The following is a 16,742-nucleotide window of genomic DNA, read 5'->3' as shown; positions in this document are numbered from 1 at the left end:
GAGTATTTACAGATCATGATGACACCTTTATCTTGAGTTTGAACAAGTAGTTTGGTGTCTCGTTCAATATGAACATTAGGAAGTTTACGAAGAATTGAAGCTAGCATGGCATCATGGTTTTGAGGAAGTCTCACTTCAAATCGATAGTTTCGATGTTCATAACGCTTCATCTTCATTTGAAAACCTTTACTCTCTTATTCGGGCTATAGCTGTATTACTTAATAAAATATGGATATCCTTCTCATCCGCCAATAAAACAGCTGATAGCATCGTAAAAGACCTCTCTTCTTCGCTCCAGTTAATTTTCTCTCAATGTAAAAGGTTAGGCCTCCTTAAATTCAATATATATATATATATTGTTGTTACAATTTATAAACATCACTTTTTTGTATAACCACATGTATCCGATATATTAATTAAACTAATCCAAATTAGGTACTGTAGAGACGAGGATTATTATCTCAATCCAATTTGTTCTATTCACAAATGTCATAATTCAAATATATGACATTGTTTAAGAGATCTAGTGTCTCATCCCACTATAATCATCACTTTTGATGGAATTACAATTAGGAATCACGACAAATACACATATAATAAATTAATAGTTTATAGTTAAAGCATGCTCTTATATTTTTGTTTATATGTTCAATTTGATAATAAATTATATGATTTGATGATACTATTTATTTATAAAAAAAAACTACAACTATTTTCTCTCAAAAATAATTATTAAAATTTCTTGAATAAAAAATTAAAGTTGAAGCGTTTCTTTTTTTAATTTTTTCCCCACAATACAACTTAATTTGAGAATGTGGCAGCTTATATGATATTTCACCAGCTTCACTACGCAAACAAAACGAAAAAAAATCAAATAAAAGATTACAAAAATGAATGTTTGCACATTCCTTTCATTTCAATTATTCCCTAATTACACCTAGTCCATAACATTTTCCATAAAAATGATGGAATGACAAATTATTGGAAAGGATTTAGTTGGCCGATCAAGACATTTTCTTTTGATCCCTTAGAACGTACTATCTAAGAATGGAAGTTTATTACATCTATTTATTGTGCCTTCACGAATTAAATTTTGATATGTGATATAAAATAGAGAAAAGTGAGACATGACACAATATAATTGATAGGGCATAAAATGAAACGCGAGGAAGGGGCTAAAGATTTTTGGTCGTCATCTTTTTCGTCGTCGTCAACTGGATAGGGCCCAATGACAGCGGAGTTCATTTGCCAGATCTTAAGTGAGGCAGTAACATTGGTCTCAGTAGCATTGTTGAATAAAAACACTTTAGCAGCTCCATAGATTGCTTCGGTCGGATAAACCCTGGATGTGATCACTGTTCTTCCACCTTGACCAAAGCTTTCGATTATCGAATGATCCACCTGGAAAGAAAATAATACACTTTCACGCTTATTGATTCTTACGTTAGAAGCAGGTTAAAGTTAACAGTCTTACCAATATTCTGAGGGATAATTTTTCGCCCTCCAGCACTGGAACGTAGTTCCCAAAAATTTGTTTATCAACATCGGATGCTTTAGATGATCTGAGACAGTAGAATCTGGTGAGTGCAAGCTATGTGACCGATCGAGTGAAGTTACGAAGGCGCGACTGAGGTTTATACATACCGAGATAGATCATTGCATAAGAAAGTATTGAGTTTTCCATCGGAACCTTTGGCGATGTAGAAGTACACCGGAGTTTGTTCGCTGAGGCTCTCGTCTGCGAGCACCAAAAGACCGAATGGTCCCAATGCTCCACGTTCGGCAGCTCCGCCACTGGTTTTGCAGCTGAATGGTACATGGACTTCGTTTGCTTTTTTCAAAGCTTCTTCATCTACGTCGAACTCGGCTATGATATCCAACTGTCACATTAACAGGAATCTTGGTATATATAAATTATAGTTGACAGTGACATACACGTTAGGATAGAATAAGACGAACCTGTGAGGCTGGTCCAACATCAAGAGGAACAACTGATCCTGTCTCGACCGAAACCTTATTAAATTCGGTGTTGTTCAACCTTAAATTGTCTGTTTCTTCTACTGGCCATTGAAGCAAATTAGTACCAGTCTTATTGTCAAACAATATCGTCCTTGGTATGGCCTGTAAGTGAAAATAGCACATTACAAACATGCAGGTCTCGATTAACGTTTTATGGCCCATTTGAAACAGAAAAAATTACCTGGAGAGATGCCCATCCTTTCTCCATATCCACAACTTCACTATCTGTTTCCCCAATCCAACCCCACAGAATCCTTCTGTTTTTGTTCTGATCATAGAAAGTCTTGGAAGCATAAAATATTCCATAATCATACCTTATTCCGATACCAAGATCGATTTCAGGTTCATCAGGAATCCAAGAACCATTAATCTCATGATACGTCCCGATAGCATAGTAATCATGTCTGTCATCATCGAGGCTTACCTTGACAACATGCTTCACTTCAGGTCCATTAACGGATGTGTCCAACCCCTTTTTTCCTGTTATCGAAACAGGGAAGAAGTCCACACATTCCCACATGCCAGTCCCGGGTACAGAATGAAGCACCCCAGGTAACATCTCGTAGTTTATGAAATCTTTTGTGTCATATACCAAAGATATGCCAGTTTTATTTATCTTGGACCCTATGGTGATGCGCCATTTCCCTTCGGAGGTCATCCAGGCGGTGGTAGGATCACGGAAATCCTTCTTATGGATGCCTGGGGGTGGAACTAGAACCGGGTTCCCTTCGTACTTAACCCATTTGATGAGAAGAGGGTCGGAGAGGTTGGCAGGATAAGCAAGGTTTTGAACCTGAACAGCCTCGGCGGTGGATCCTGTATATAGCATAACAACTTTTCCATCAGGAAGGATTGTTGCAGAACCAGTCCAGACTCCGTCTTTGTCATACCATTGGTCTGCAACCATCGCCAATGGGAGGTGAAACCAATTAATCAAGTCCTTGGATACAGCATGACCCCAAACAATGTTACCCCAAACGGCACCAATGGGATTGTATTGGTAGAAGAAGTGATACCAATCATTATAGAACAATGGACCTGTTGCATGTGTTTTGGCAATATTGACTTTCAGAAACCATATAATATAGATCCATTCACTTTACAATCGTTCAACATACTATTAGATTATAAATATGCTGCAGTTATTTGGATAAGAAATTGATGCCTTACCATTTGGATCTGGAAACCGAATTCCCAAGTCAGATCAAAACATGTAAAAAAGCACCAGCCACACAATACATTCAAGATATTAGATACGGGGAATACCAGCAAATGAAAGATGAGTGCAAATGTTTAGAAACTTTTGGTACGTGAAAGGAAACTTTTTCTTACCATTCATCCAATTCTTTTCAGGTTGAAAATGAAAAGCCGTTCTTTGCCATACCAACATGCTACTGTTCCATGGCTCTGGCAAGATATCCCTGGGGACGTTGGCCCAAATCCCGCTTGTCTTCTCCGATACTCCTTGAGCCGGACCACGTGATACCGGCCGCAAAGGTTGAGGTTTCAGTTTCTGGGAGGCGAACGAAGCCAATGAACCATTCTGATTTCCACGTAAATGAGCACTACCTGACCTATGGTTTCCTATCAACAATGCCGCGAACAAGCCTGCCGCTAACAATCCAAAGAAGATGGTAAGATAAACTTTGATGGGTTTCAGTCGGTTTATAGGAGACACTGTTTCAGATGACGAATCGGAGTCGGATGCTGCCGGAAGCAATGGTTTAGTATCCGCCATTGTTTGTAAGTAATTCTGGGTAAAGAAGCAAAACAGAAAATAGTGTTGAGAGCGAAAGGAGCGAGTGCTATATATGGGAACTGCTCAGGTGAGTGGTTTACCTGATCCAATGGTGAAGAAGAAAGATAGAAAATTTACCCAATAATTTCTTCTGATTTATCGGAAACCAGGCATGTGTAATAGCCGTGTACAATGTACACTATTAACTGCCAAGAATGGTAATGAAGGAAAATTGAATTTTACCAAATCATAATGTTCAAACTTGTACACAATCACATACGTACCTACGACACATCTTGTATGTTCCACAGTTTTAGGGTTAGGTTTTATTTTAATTCAAACTACCAGTTATAATTTAATGTGTTTTTAATGCTCTAACTATTTTTTTATATATTATTTTGCATTTAATTTCAATAATCATTTATATGATCTACATACCCATACTAGAAGACTAGCTAAAATTAATTTCTTATCATCAAGCAATCCTTATCCTAATCGATTTTTTGAATAGGAGTAATTACGTTTAACTATAATCACTAGCGTTGTTTAAATCAAATATGATGTTTTAGATAATATCAACCAAGTAATTAATAATAATCTTGTTTCAGTCGATTTATCATGTATGTCACATTAATTTCCAGCATTATATACATGTCACAGCTTACAATCATGATTATTTTTTTAATGGAAGCCGTTATTTGTATTGAAAATAAAAAATATCAAAAATTATAATAATAGTTTACAATTATCATCATAAATTAAATATATAATTTATACATTTTCTAACGATATTGACAATTAAAAAAATTAGTCATTTTAAATCATACATGAAAAAAGGTTAAAAATCTAACCAAAAGACTCAAACAAAAAATTAATACGAACAAATCTGATTGCAATGACAAACGAACCACAAATATAATCAAAATATTAAAAGACCATCGAGAACTATAAATTAAAATCGAACGTCGTGATAATCTATTCACAAACTCAAAATTGGTCTCTATATTCAGTACGAAGGTACAGAGCAATAAATATCAGCAGAGGTTGAGTTTTGTTTTGTTTTCGCAGTATTGGCCTTTGCGATTGTTAAACCGCCATTAGAGATGGGGGGCTTGGACACGCCAGGTTGGGTATGGGACTCACATAGAAGCTTCACAGTGCGCGGTGCCTATAACAAACGGGAATTCATTGCTTGGGATCCCTTACCGCCTCTATAGAAGCTGATTTCAAAATATAGGGGATTGTGGCTATTTTGTCAACATTGGATTCTTTGGAATGAAGAAAGAGTAGGACGACAAATGACGGATGATGCAGGTTTTTTCGAGAATGCCCCCTTGCTCGCTCGACATGGACTGAACCAACTTTGTTTGGAGAATTCATGTCAACGGAGAAAGGGGATTGGATTCAACTAAATTTACAGCAGCCTCATTATTTCCCTATTATCCATGATGATTGGGATAGGAGTTGATATGGAAGTATGCTCATCACACATAATTGAGCTACTCAGGCGGGAATCGGGATTGGGTTTCAAATACGTGTTGAGGGAGGGAAATACGATTGCGGATGATTTGGACTTCAGGTATTTCAACGATCACCAGATGCGATTAAAAATTTGCTGATTGGAGGAGGTCCCTGCTGAATGTTGTTTTTTAGTTTTAAAGCTTCTTTAATGTTCTATTCCTTTTACATCATATATATATATATATTTGTTTTTAGTGACTTTGACTTCTTGATTCATTTATAATTTAATTCATTAATTCTGATTTATATTCTAGAATTTTCTATTTATATAATTCACCTTAAATTTAAAATACCTATATAAAATCACAATTACCATAGTTAACATTTCAATCATTTTCCTTTTTTTATTTAATAAAAATGATTGCAATTTTTAAAAATATTTGTTACTCAAAAATTATTTTTGTTTAAAAATTAAGAAAATATTTCTTTCACGATAAAATTTTCAACAACACACAGTTACCTACTTGAAACTTAGGTGGCGTTTGGTTCACTGGAATCCCTTGGAATTAGTGAGAATTTGAATCAAATTCCACAACTTTCCCATGATTGGTTCAAGTTTTCCAAGGGAATTGGAATCCCTCATAGCTTCAACTTTCCATCAAATGAGGGAAAGTGAATTCCATCCAAGAATGGATGGAATTCAATTCCTTGTTAGAGAGAATTGAAATTTGACCATACTACCCTCATCAATCTTTTGGTAACTTATTCATATATTGAATAAAAATATTTTTTTATTATTTCAGGTCGGGTCGGGTTTCTAATTCATATATTCGGGTTGGGTCGGGTGAATCTTTATTTTGGTTTGGTTTGGTCGGGTCGGTTTTTTTAAGTGTGATATTTGGGTCGGGTCGAGTTCGAGTTTAGGGTGAAAAATACCCGACCCGAAAATATATATAATTTTACCTTATATATTTAGGAATAATTACAATAATACCCCTCTCTATATATTTTTTTCAATTAAGTCACTATTTTTATTGAATAAAAATATTTTTTTATTATTTCGGGTCAGGTCGGGTCGGATTTCTAATTCATATATTCGGGTCGGGTCTGGTGAAACTTTATTTTGTTCGGGTCGGGTTTTTTAAGTGTGATATTTGGATCGGGTCAGGTCGGGTTCGAGTTTAGGGTGAAAAAAACCAGACCGACCCGAAAAAATATATAATTTTACCTTATATATTTATGAATAATTACAATAATACCCTCAATATATAATTTTTTTCAATTAATTCAATGTTTTTATTGAATAAAAATATTTTTTTTATTATTTTGAGTCGGGTCGGGTTTCTAATTCATATATTGAATAAAAATAGTTTTTGGTATATTTTTTGGTAACTAATTAACATACTCCGATTGGAACGTATCGAAATATTGCTCTATCTTTTGGTAACTTATTAACATATTTTGATTGCGATGATTTTAACTTGTGATGTTTATTAGCATGATTTTTATAATTTATTAAAATGAATAATCAATCAATAAAATGAAAATTTAATATTTTTTATTTTTTTAATAATATATTGCTACATATAAGTGGTAAAACAAACTAAAATAAAGCAAAAAAAACAAGAAGGACAATTCTGTCATTTTATATTATTGAAATCAAATTCATCTGACATGTCTACGAACCAAACAGAATATGGAATTGGATTCCAATTCCTGATAGATTTCAATTCTTTCACAGATTATAATTCCCTCAGAAACATTCCAGCGAACCAAACGCCTTAGTATCACGTTATTTTAAATCAACATATGGCATATGAAGGTCAAATGTTGCCTTTAACCTATCATAAATCAACTTTTATCTTATCTTTAAGGTAAAGACCTCAAAATCACGAGTCACTAAATTTAGGAGAATTATTTTATAAACTCTCCTCACCACATAGAATATAGTCTTAACCAATAAAATTAAAATATGTCAACATTTTTTTCTTAATCATCATTAATTTTGGGTTTAATTTTAATTAATTATTTATATCCGTATTAGAATTAAATTTCTCTTTTCTTCAACTTCTTGCGTCGATAATCACAATTACCCCTAATTTTAATTTCTACGTTTTCTGCATTATCTGGAGCTAAACAATGCTTTATAACCATGAATTAAATCAATCAGAACAACTCATCTTTCATAGCAGATGCCTGTAATTTCAAACTCAAAATCAAATATTGAAGAAAAAAAAGGAGAGTTTGGAAAATGAATCTGATGATATGATTTGATTAAGTACCCTGTTGTTCTTGGTTGCATTAGCAATGAACAAAGATATGTATATAGTTTCCGCAACACATCCAAAGGAGTTGATGGTGATGAACAGAAAAGCATTCTTTTTCATCATGGCGTAGTAAAACCATAGCATGGAGCTAAACAATGTCGCCTGGTAAGACGGTGACTGGAAACTCTCCGTTGATTTCTTTATGTATATTCTATAGAATAAGCGGTTAACATCGTTAATCCAAGGCTAACAGCCTTGCCCAAAGATGAAGCAATACATCTGTTGTTCGTCGCGATGCTATGCGTGCAAATGCTATCGGAGTTCCCTCGTCAACCTGAGCAGCAAACTTCATCGTCCAACGGTGACCATGGTGATTGTGGTTAAGAACATGGAGGAGTTCAGAGATTGAAGAAGAGGTGGAGATTTAATGTTGATATGGAAATAAATAAATAATTAAAAATTATGCCTAAATTTGATGATGATTAAGAAAAAATACTGACATGTTTTAATTTTATTGGTTGGGACCATATCTTATGTGGTGCGGAGGGTCTATAAAATAATTTCTTCTAAATTTAGAGATAGTAAAGAGGTAGATTAGAGGACTTGCGCCAGTTGTGGTTTGCGCCTCGTTAGAGGAGTATTAAAGCCCAATTTATTGGCCTTGTGAGTGCTTTTTGATAAGGGAGATTATAGGAAGGACCTATAGTGTAGTTATCCCATTTTGAGATATAAATCTGATTTTTTTAACCTATATATTGTGTTTAGCCGTGGGGTTTTGTTGGCCTATTAGGGTAACATGACCTCATTTCTTACTTTTTCTCGTAATTTGTGAAATTTATATTTAGATATAATAATAAATGATTATCCAGCTCAGTTGGTAGAACACAAGGTTCTTAATTTTGAGGTCGTGTGGGATCGAGTCCCATGGAGGGCATTTCATAATTCGGAGGTCTCCTACAGAAGCTGTTCTCAATCTAGTGTTGGGGCTAGCCTACTATCTTACCTCTCCCTTACCCCATTACATATGGGAACAAGGGACAACCAAACCATATTTAGATATAATAAATAATTATAAAATTCATTTTGAATATAGGGTCTGTTTGTTTGGTTGTAATTGGTTTTCTGAAAATTGAATTATGAAAAATGAATTACTGAAATTTGAATTTTAAAAAATGAATTACATTTCTAAAAAACGTTTTTCGAAAAATATTTTCCGTAAAATGAATTAAATTTTTATGAAAATTTTGAAAAATATTTTATGATGTTTGAAATATGTTGTTTAAACTTTTTTTTCCTCTAGTTGATGAGTTTTTTTTAAAATTTATTTATTACAAATATTACATACAATAAATATTATTATTTATTATTAAATATTATTTTTATAATTTTATTAATAAAAATATTAATATTGATATATTTTATTGAAATAAAAATATTATAAATTATATTAATTATTTATTAAAGTAATAGTGTTATATTATATTTTAAAAATATTAATTAGTATATTTTAAATATCTTTATTAAAATATTATTAGATTATTATATTAATAATAAATATATAAATAATATTATTCATTATTAATAATTTAATAATATTTCTATGAAATTAATAATAATATAAATTTTATTAATAATTTATTATATTATTAAAATAAAAATATAATATCTTATATTATAATATAATTATTTATTTATATATTAAAATATAATATTAAATTATTAGAAATATTAATAAATATATTTTAAATATTTTAATAATTAATATTTTGATTAAAATGATATTAAAATATTTTATTAATATTAAATTCATAAAATAAAATTATTTTGAGTATTTATTATTTGAAGTGAAAAGTTCGGAAAATGACTTACAGAAAATCAGACCGTAAGTCATTTTCCAGAAAACACAAAAGAAATTCTGTTGACCAGAAAAATATTTTACGTTGACCAACCAGTTTTCCTCCAACCAAATACTGGAAAACATTTTCCGAAAAACGAATTACGTGAAACAAACACGGGAAAATATTTTCTGGAAAACGAATTACGTGAAACAAACACGGAAAACATTTTCCAGAAAACGAATTACGTGAAACAAACACGAGATTTCTGGGAAAACTAATTTGTTAATTTATCAAAAATTTTCAAAAATAATTTAGAGTTGAAAATAATTTAAAAATATATTTAAATGCGCTTTAAAGATGAGTTTTCAAGATTCTTTTGTCAATCGTTGGGGCTTTTTTGTCACTATGCCTAATAAAATTTAGAATAAATTATAAGTTTAGTACTTATACAGTTACTTTTATTCTGTTTTGATATATAAACTTTATTTTTTTCAAAATCATACTTAGTGTTTAGTTTATGTTTTATTTTGACACCCACAGTTAAAAACTTAATGAAACTATTGTGCATGGTATTTTTATGGGTAAATTACATCATTTTATCACTCAACTATTTTTTCACTCCTATTTTTGTCATTGAAGTTTAATTTAATCACTTAACTTTCAAATTACTCACATTTTAATCATTCTAACTTATTTTAATAATATTTTCTATGATGTGTCATCATTTAATTATTACTTTATTAATATATGATTAAAATAAAAAAAATGAAGAGGCGGGTTAGAGAGGTCGGTAAGAGTGAGGTCGTGAGGGTGGGATGAGGGGTTTGTGATATAATTTTTGGGTTTGGTTATAATATTAAATTTAATTTTTTATTTTAAGGTCGTGAGGTGGGATGAGGGTTTGTGATAAATTTTTGGGTTTGGTTATAATATTAAATTTAATTTTTTATTTTAATTATCTATTAATAAAAATAAATCAGAGTGATTAAAATATGAGCAATTTGAAAGTTGAGTAGTTAAATTGAAAATGTTTAAACTTTGGTGATCAAAATAAGAGTGAGAAGATAGTTGAGTGATAAATGATGTAATTTATCCATAAAATGTCACTTGTTTTATTTCTTAAAGACGAGTACCAAAATGAAACTTAAACTAAATATTAGGCATGATTTAAAAAAATAAAGGTTAGGTACCAAAACAGAACAAAAGTAATAGTTTAGGTACTAAACATATAGTTTACCCTAAAATTTAATAAATAGTTTATATATTCTCTCTCGCCCTCTTAGCTATCAAGTATTCTCTGAGTTTCAGTTTAGGAGTCCAATCGGAGACCAATTATACGCAAAAGTCTTATTGGATGAATAGCACGTGGTATGCATGGCCTAAACCGGCGGAGATGAGGGGAACTTGACCCTCCATGTCCCTCAAGATTGGACGAGATGCAATGCAAGTGGCGGTTTGGCCATGCAGCTTTGTCTTCAAACCAATGGCCCCTACCCCCATTCCATTCGACTGTAGGACCCATGTGTTCCATGTTGCTGTTTGCACCCCTCCCTCTCTATTTTCTCTTTTTCTATTTCTGACAACGGCTACTTCCACATGCATGTCAACATAGATAAACCTCATTCATTCATCTGAATTCTCCTAAACACACATGTTTAATTGTGATTCGGATTTCTAATGAATATATAGTAATTGCCTTAACTTATATGTTCGACATGGGTAAATAACAGCAGATTTGAATCTTATCCTTATCTTATTAAGTATCGAGGATAGCTCTAGCCTCTAAGGTTTATATAATCTTCGTATCCACTATTAACATCATATATCCATGCTTTAGAGGTAAAACAGAAAATCTGCACTATGTTTTATTGTTCAATGTATATATTTGTTGACAGGTGAAGTCGTCAACAGTCGCAGATGGTGATTGAAAGGTTTTTTTGGTTTTTTGAATTTGAGTTCTTTGGATGTTAGATTATCCGTGTCTTTACTCTATGTTGTATGGCTATTTATAATGCTCGGGATAGGTGTCGATTGGGGGATGTCGTGACATTGGTTTTGAGTGAACGTCCTAGGGAGCGATGATAAGGACTGATCAGTCATCAAGTAAGACCACGTGTATCAACATGTGACCGTTAGTGAGTATCCGCAAGGTATGTTTGTGAGGTTATAGACGAGGGACACATGTTAGTTGACTGGAGTTCGCAGGGTATGTTCGCATAGCCCTGGAATCGTGTGAGTTCTATAGACCAGAAGCTCACTGCAGGTAGTAATTGTTGCCCCTCGGGTGAGGGAAGGTTATAAAGTGAACTTCGAGTTTGGGTTACTGAAATTATGCGGTATTGAAAGTTTGTATTTTAAATTTTGACATCAGGAATCCTGGCGGACCGTCCTGGACCAACTTTACTGTGCAAAAGAAGGCTATTGTGGTTGTTCTTATTACTGAACCTTTGACGCCCCTATAGCAGTGGACTTTCTTGAAGGTGAAAAATGATTTTGTGGAATGAGCGGGTGGCTCAGCCAGCAGCCAAGGCTGACTTTTCTTTGTTTTATTTTGCTTGTATTTTCTGTCTCTCGTATCTGTTTTTAACGTTCTTACAATGAAGATCCTTTCCGTTTGCGACTTTAGTGAGCACTTGCGCAATTTTTTTGAAATTATTTGATGAACGTATTTCTTCTTTTCTGTCTGAAAGATCTTGACTTTGTTGCTTCTATTATTTTGGTACACTTAATAAGAAATGCAATCACTTTGAGCACACTACACTAACTTGGTAGTGGCGTGTCGTTAAGTGGACGTGGAATTTTCTCATATTTTAACAAAGTTGAAATTGTTTCATTTGTTAAAGAGAAGACTTGTTCATTTCACTTGAGCTGTTAATTTCGTTATTACTCTTTTATCGTTTTCTAAAAAATTAATTTTTGAGGATACATTATTTTATTTATTTTAAATAAGATTTTATTTCTAAATATAATAGATAGTAGAGGAGCGGTTGAGATTTTATGATAACTAATTTCATCATATTTACTAATTTACCTTTGATTTCTCCTTATAAATATCAAACTAAATGTTCATTATTTTCACATTGAAAACATTTGTTCATGTTTTCTCTTCTTACTTTTCTTCAAAAGGAGTAATATCAAGTGAGTCACACATCTTTATTTCGGATGTACGAAATTTGAAACACTATGTTAACTTTCGAGGGCAACGTACATTTTCGATATTACATCAATTCAGACGTAATTACTTTTAAGGCAAGTCACGATTTGACTTTTACAAACAACACTGTAATTGTATCATTTTCTTTTATAGTAATAGTCAATAATATAATCATTTTATTTTGCAATAATATTTACTAACACCCTTAACATCATGTAACATGCAATGCAATCTATAATGGTTTTACAAAAGTGATCATGTAAGAAAAAAATAAAGAAAAAAAAAAACAAAATGATCAAACAAAAGCAAATCATCAAAGGCCATCGCCGTTGCAGTGATAATTCTTCCATACAAATTAGGGTGCAAGGAGTGGGCTTCCTCAGCAGAAACACATGGGTAGGACCTTGATTTACTGTTGCGGCTGCCTTATTTAATTTTACTTCTTTACCCACACTCCAAGTACTTTTCTTCTTTCAATTATATTATATTTGATTTTCATTTTTGGATGTTTTCATAATACTTAACATGTCAAACCTATCGTTACCTATCCTCCGACAAAATCACATATTTTCCCCATCCAATTCCATTAATCAATTTGCAATTTCAACATAAACAAATCAGATGGATGGTTCAAGAGGGAAAAATGGCTTAAGGGTTATTTCCCCTATAATATACCCAATTTATTATTTTCATTTTTATGAAATTTTCGTATCAATTTAGCATTTGAAATTGTTTAGGGGTATCATCATAGTCTTCAAAGTTCGTTTTGACTAACAGAATCATTAGTCTTCTGCATCTGTCGACGCCAGCAATTTCCACGTTAGCCAATATTACTGACGTGGCTTGATAATGACGTGATATTTATTAGAATAAATAAATAATAAAAAAAATTATCAACAATCAATTGGTCTAGTAGGAAGAGACATTAGATAATTTCAACAGGGTTAGAAGTTCAAATCTTGGTGCTTGCGAATGGAGCAAACTGAGTTGAGAGGTTTATCATTGCCTCTACAGTACCCGATCCGAATTAGTCGATCAATAGATTGGATACCAGTGATTATACCAAAAATATATATATAAATCCTTAAAATTTTAACCTAATCCCTTAATCTCACTGAAATTAATAAAATTTTAGGATTTTTTTATAACAGTTGTTTAGTAAATATTTTAACTTAATCCCTTAATCCATAGACACATAAGACTAACGATCCTGTTAGTCAAAACGATCAACGGACTTCGAGGGTTAGGATGATGCTCCTAAACAACTTTGAGAACTAAATTGATGCGAACATACATTCGCGAAAAAATGATAAATTGAGTCTACTACAGAAACAAAAGTAACCTTTAAGCCAAAACAATTCTATTATAAAAACTACAAGTAATTCGTAAAATATACCATGTATTTATTTCAACAAAAAAACTTCTTTTTTTGTTGTCCTTCCGGTTCTCCAAGACTTTGCTATTATCAATCCGAATCGATTCGTGTCGCACACTTATTTTTGTGGATGAATCTTCCGGCAAGAGTTTTCTGCCTATTCAAAACCTTAAACTTGAATTGGTAAAAACTCTGTATATCTTTGATAAAAAAATACTTACCACTTAACCAATCCGTCAATAAAAACTCCCTTCCCTTTTTAATATCTTTGATACCTTTGCGTATTGCTGTATAATTCATACTTTGGTACCCATACATTTGATTAAAAACTCAAGTGCAAGCGACAAAGGGAGGCCCCACGAATATATTCAATTTCGTTTTCAGGATTCATCATCCGAACACCTGCATGTTCTCTTAAAGAACTCATTTCAATTCAATACAAAACTTGCATTTAATGCTTCTATGATTACAAATACTTGGAATAACCTAACACTGCAGTAGCATCCCCATACCTCTTCCCATTTTTCTTCCTTGTAAGATTAAAGCTCTTCAATTCTTATGTCTTCACTTTCGTTCTTCGTTCTCCTTTATCTTTCTTTGCATGCATGCAATGCTCGCCGTCTAGGGTTTTTCGCTCAAGAGATCGGCGACCGTGTCGATTTTCTTGCCAGTAAGGTTAGTGTAGGAAAGATTTGATTGACTTTATAATAATTATATGTTAAATTCTTGGTATGATTGAACTTGATGCAGGATGCCAATAAGCTGAAAGCTCATACGTTAGAGACGGAGCCTGCAATCTCAAAGAAACTACAAACAGTACAAGTTGGGGCAAAATCTGTGAAGCAAGCACTTTTGAGCCCTTTTCTTCAGGAAAAAGAAGATGTTGCAAATCCAATTTCAGCAGGTTATATTCAAACTAATTATTAGTATGTTTTATTTGGAATTTACGAGACTTTTCAACTAGAAATATACATGCTAATTATATTCTTTTTGAACATGTGTCATTATTTAAACTAAATTTGAATTCTCTTCAGGCTTCCAAAGATATTTTTATTCTTTCAGCACTTGTCCAACTTGGTTGGCTCAGGAAATTCTGGTGCTGTTGCACAATAATAAACCTCAATAATTCTTTGATAAAGAATATCACAAACAACTTTATCTGATCTTAGTTAGGCATGGATAGTATAAATATAGTTTGTGATATATGTATATGTATATATATATAAAAAATCATGATCTAGCCTTACTTTTACACCATGTTGCATATTATTGACGGCGCTAGAATTTTGCGGATATTTGCATGCAGGATATGGAATTATCAGTTCTTCTCGGGTTGATTTGCAAAACGTGGAAAAAGCAGAGGTAAAAAAAAAGCGACCATATCTTTAGAACCTAGATTTTGTCTGTGTTTCTGGTTGTTAGAGTGCAGTACTGGTTATGGTAAAAGACCAAGACCAGTTACTGCAATGACCCATCTTCTTAAACATGCCAGGACAGAGCACAGAAGTCAGATGGTCTTCACATGCATGCATGGGTGTTTTGTTGCATGCATTTGGAGTTAAAAAAAATTAGGATAAAGTACACTAACGGTCCCCTAATTATAAGGTGTTGTTTTGCTGAGTCTTTCAACTTTCAAAAGTTACAAAATGGTCCCCCAACTATAAGATGTTATTTTGTTGAGTCCCTCGACTATTAAAAGTTACAAAATGATCACCTGACTATTCAAATGTCCCAAACTCATCATTTTTCATTAAAAATTGATGTCAGTCTGGGTTGGACGTTAACTTGCTGATTGAGATATGATAAAATTTGATCTCATAATCTTAAACGACTATCATATCTCCGTCAGCATGTTAAATTCTAGCTCATAAGATCGTTATTTTTTTAACGGAAAGGACGAGTTTAGAACATAAGGAATAGTCGAGTGACCATTTTGTAACTTTTAATAGTTGAGGGACTCAACAAAACAATGTTCTATAATCAGAGGATCATTTTGTAACTTTTAATACTTGGATGACTCAGTAAAATAATATCTTATAGTCAAGAGATCATTTGTGTACTTTACCCATAAATTTTTTGTATAAAAAATTGAATAAAACAAACAAAATATGTTTTTTTTGGGGGGGTATTAATGGTTTGGTATATTATGTAGGGATTAAAGAGAGCAAAAGCAAGATTGATGTTGGGAGCTGGGGTTGAGGAAGCTCTGGATTGCAAGGAAAAGGATAACGTTGGGGACATTGATGTAATGGATTATGCACAACCCCATCGGAAACCTCCTATTCATAATCAAAATATAAAACATTAATTAATCTTATACAATAACTGTTATTCTTACCTTCTAGTTTTCATCCTCTACATAAGTTCCATGAGCTTTTGTTATTTTTTATGATTATGTTTATTATGTTAAAAAATTAATAAAATAAATGTTAAAATTCAAGCTCCACTCTTTGCCCATGTAGTAGAACACATTAGTGTTTGGATACATAACTTTAACCGTTTCAACAAGTACTATAGAATGCGAAACGACAGACAGACGATTACTAATGTTCTATTTTAACAGCATCACTGTAAATTATTCCACCGTCACATTTAATGTGTCCTTTTTATGTTTGAAACTGTTTTATGCAAAATATCATGTTTGAAAAATCAACAAATTACAATATTTATATTTCTTTTTTTACCTTTATATGTATCACTCTTTTATACCTATCAAAATAATCTATCAAATATATCAATCAGTTGGTAGAGCGCAGGGCTCTTAACCTTGTGGTCGTGGGATCGAGTTTCACGATGGGCAATTCATAATTCTGACTGCCGGAGGTCTTCCATGGAAGATGTTCTCAATCCATTGGGGGTAACCTACTATCTTATCTCCCCCTCACCCCAT

The 16,742-nt window shown here is 32.6% G+C and overlaps 2 protein-coding genes across 2 annotated transcripts; one reads left to right on the top strand and one right to left on the bottom strand.

The window, feature by feature from the left end:
• Positions 1-1,086: 1,086 nt before the first annotated feature.
• LOC120117229 (acid beta-fructofuranosidase 2, vacuolar-like) lies at positions 1,087-3,770 on the bottom strand. The gene is made up of 7 exons (XM_039137518.1): positions 3,352-3,770; positions 3,190-3,198; positions 2,201-3,057; positions 1,960-2,121; positions 1,645-1,880; positions 1,475-1,562; positions 1,087-1,401 (listed from the first exon to the last, which is right to left on the bottom strand). The coding sequence occupies exons 1-7, from the start codon at positions 3,755-3,757 to the stop codon at positions 1,087-1,089; spliced, it is 2,073 nt and encodes a 690-aa protein (XP_038993449.1). The 5' UTR covers positions 3,758-3,770.
• A 10,594-nt stretch (positions 3,771-14,364) lies between these two features.
• On the top strand, positions 14,365-16,160 carry LOC120117228. The gene is made up of 4 exons (XM_039137517.1): positions 14,365-14,527; positions 14,603-14,756; positions 15,159-15,214; positions 16,005-16,160. Exons 1-4 carry the CDS (start codon positions 14,411-14,413, stop codon positions 16,158-16,160), a joined length of 483 nt encoding a protein of 160 aa, XP_038993448.1. The 5' UTR covers positions 14,365-14,410.
• Positions 16,161-16,742: the final 582 nt, after the last annotated feature.

Source organism: Hibiscus syriacus, unplaced genomic scaffold, assembly GCF_006381635.1.
Source record: "Hibiscus syriacus cultivar Baekdansim isolate YM2019G1 unplaced genomic scaffold, ASM638163v2 tig00110319_pilon, whole genome shotgun sequence".
In the NCBI taxonomy this organism is placed as follows: domain Eukaryota; kingdom Viridiplantae; phylum Streptophyta; class Magnoliopsida; order Malvales; family Malvaceae; genus Hibiscus; species Hibiscus syriacus.
Note: the sequence above shows the minus strand (reverse complement) of the source record. Positions and strands in the feature narration are given on the sequence as shown.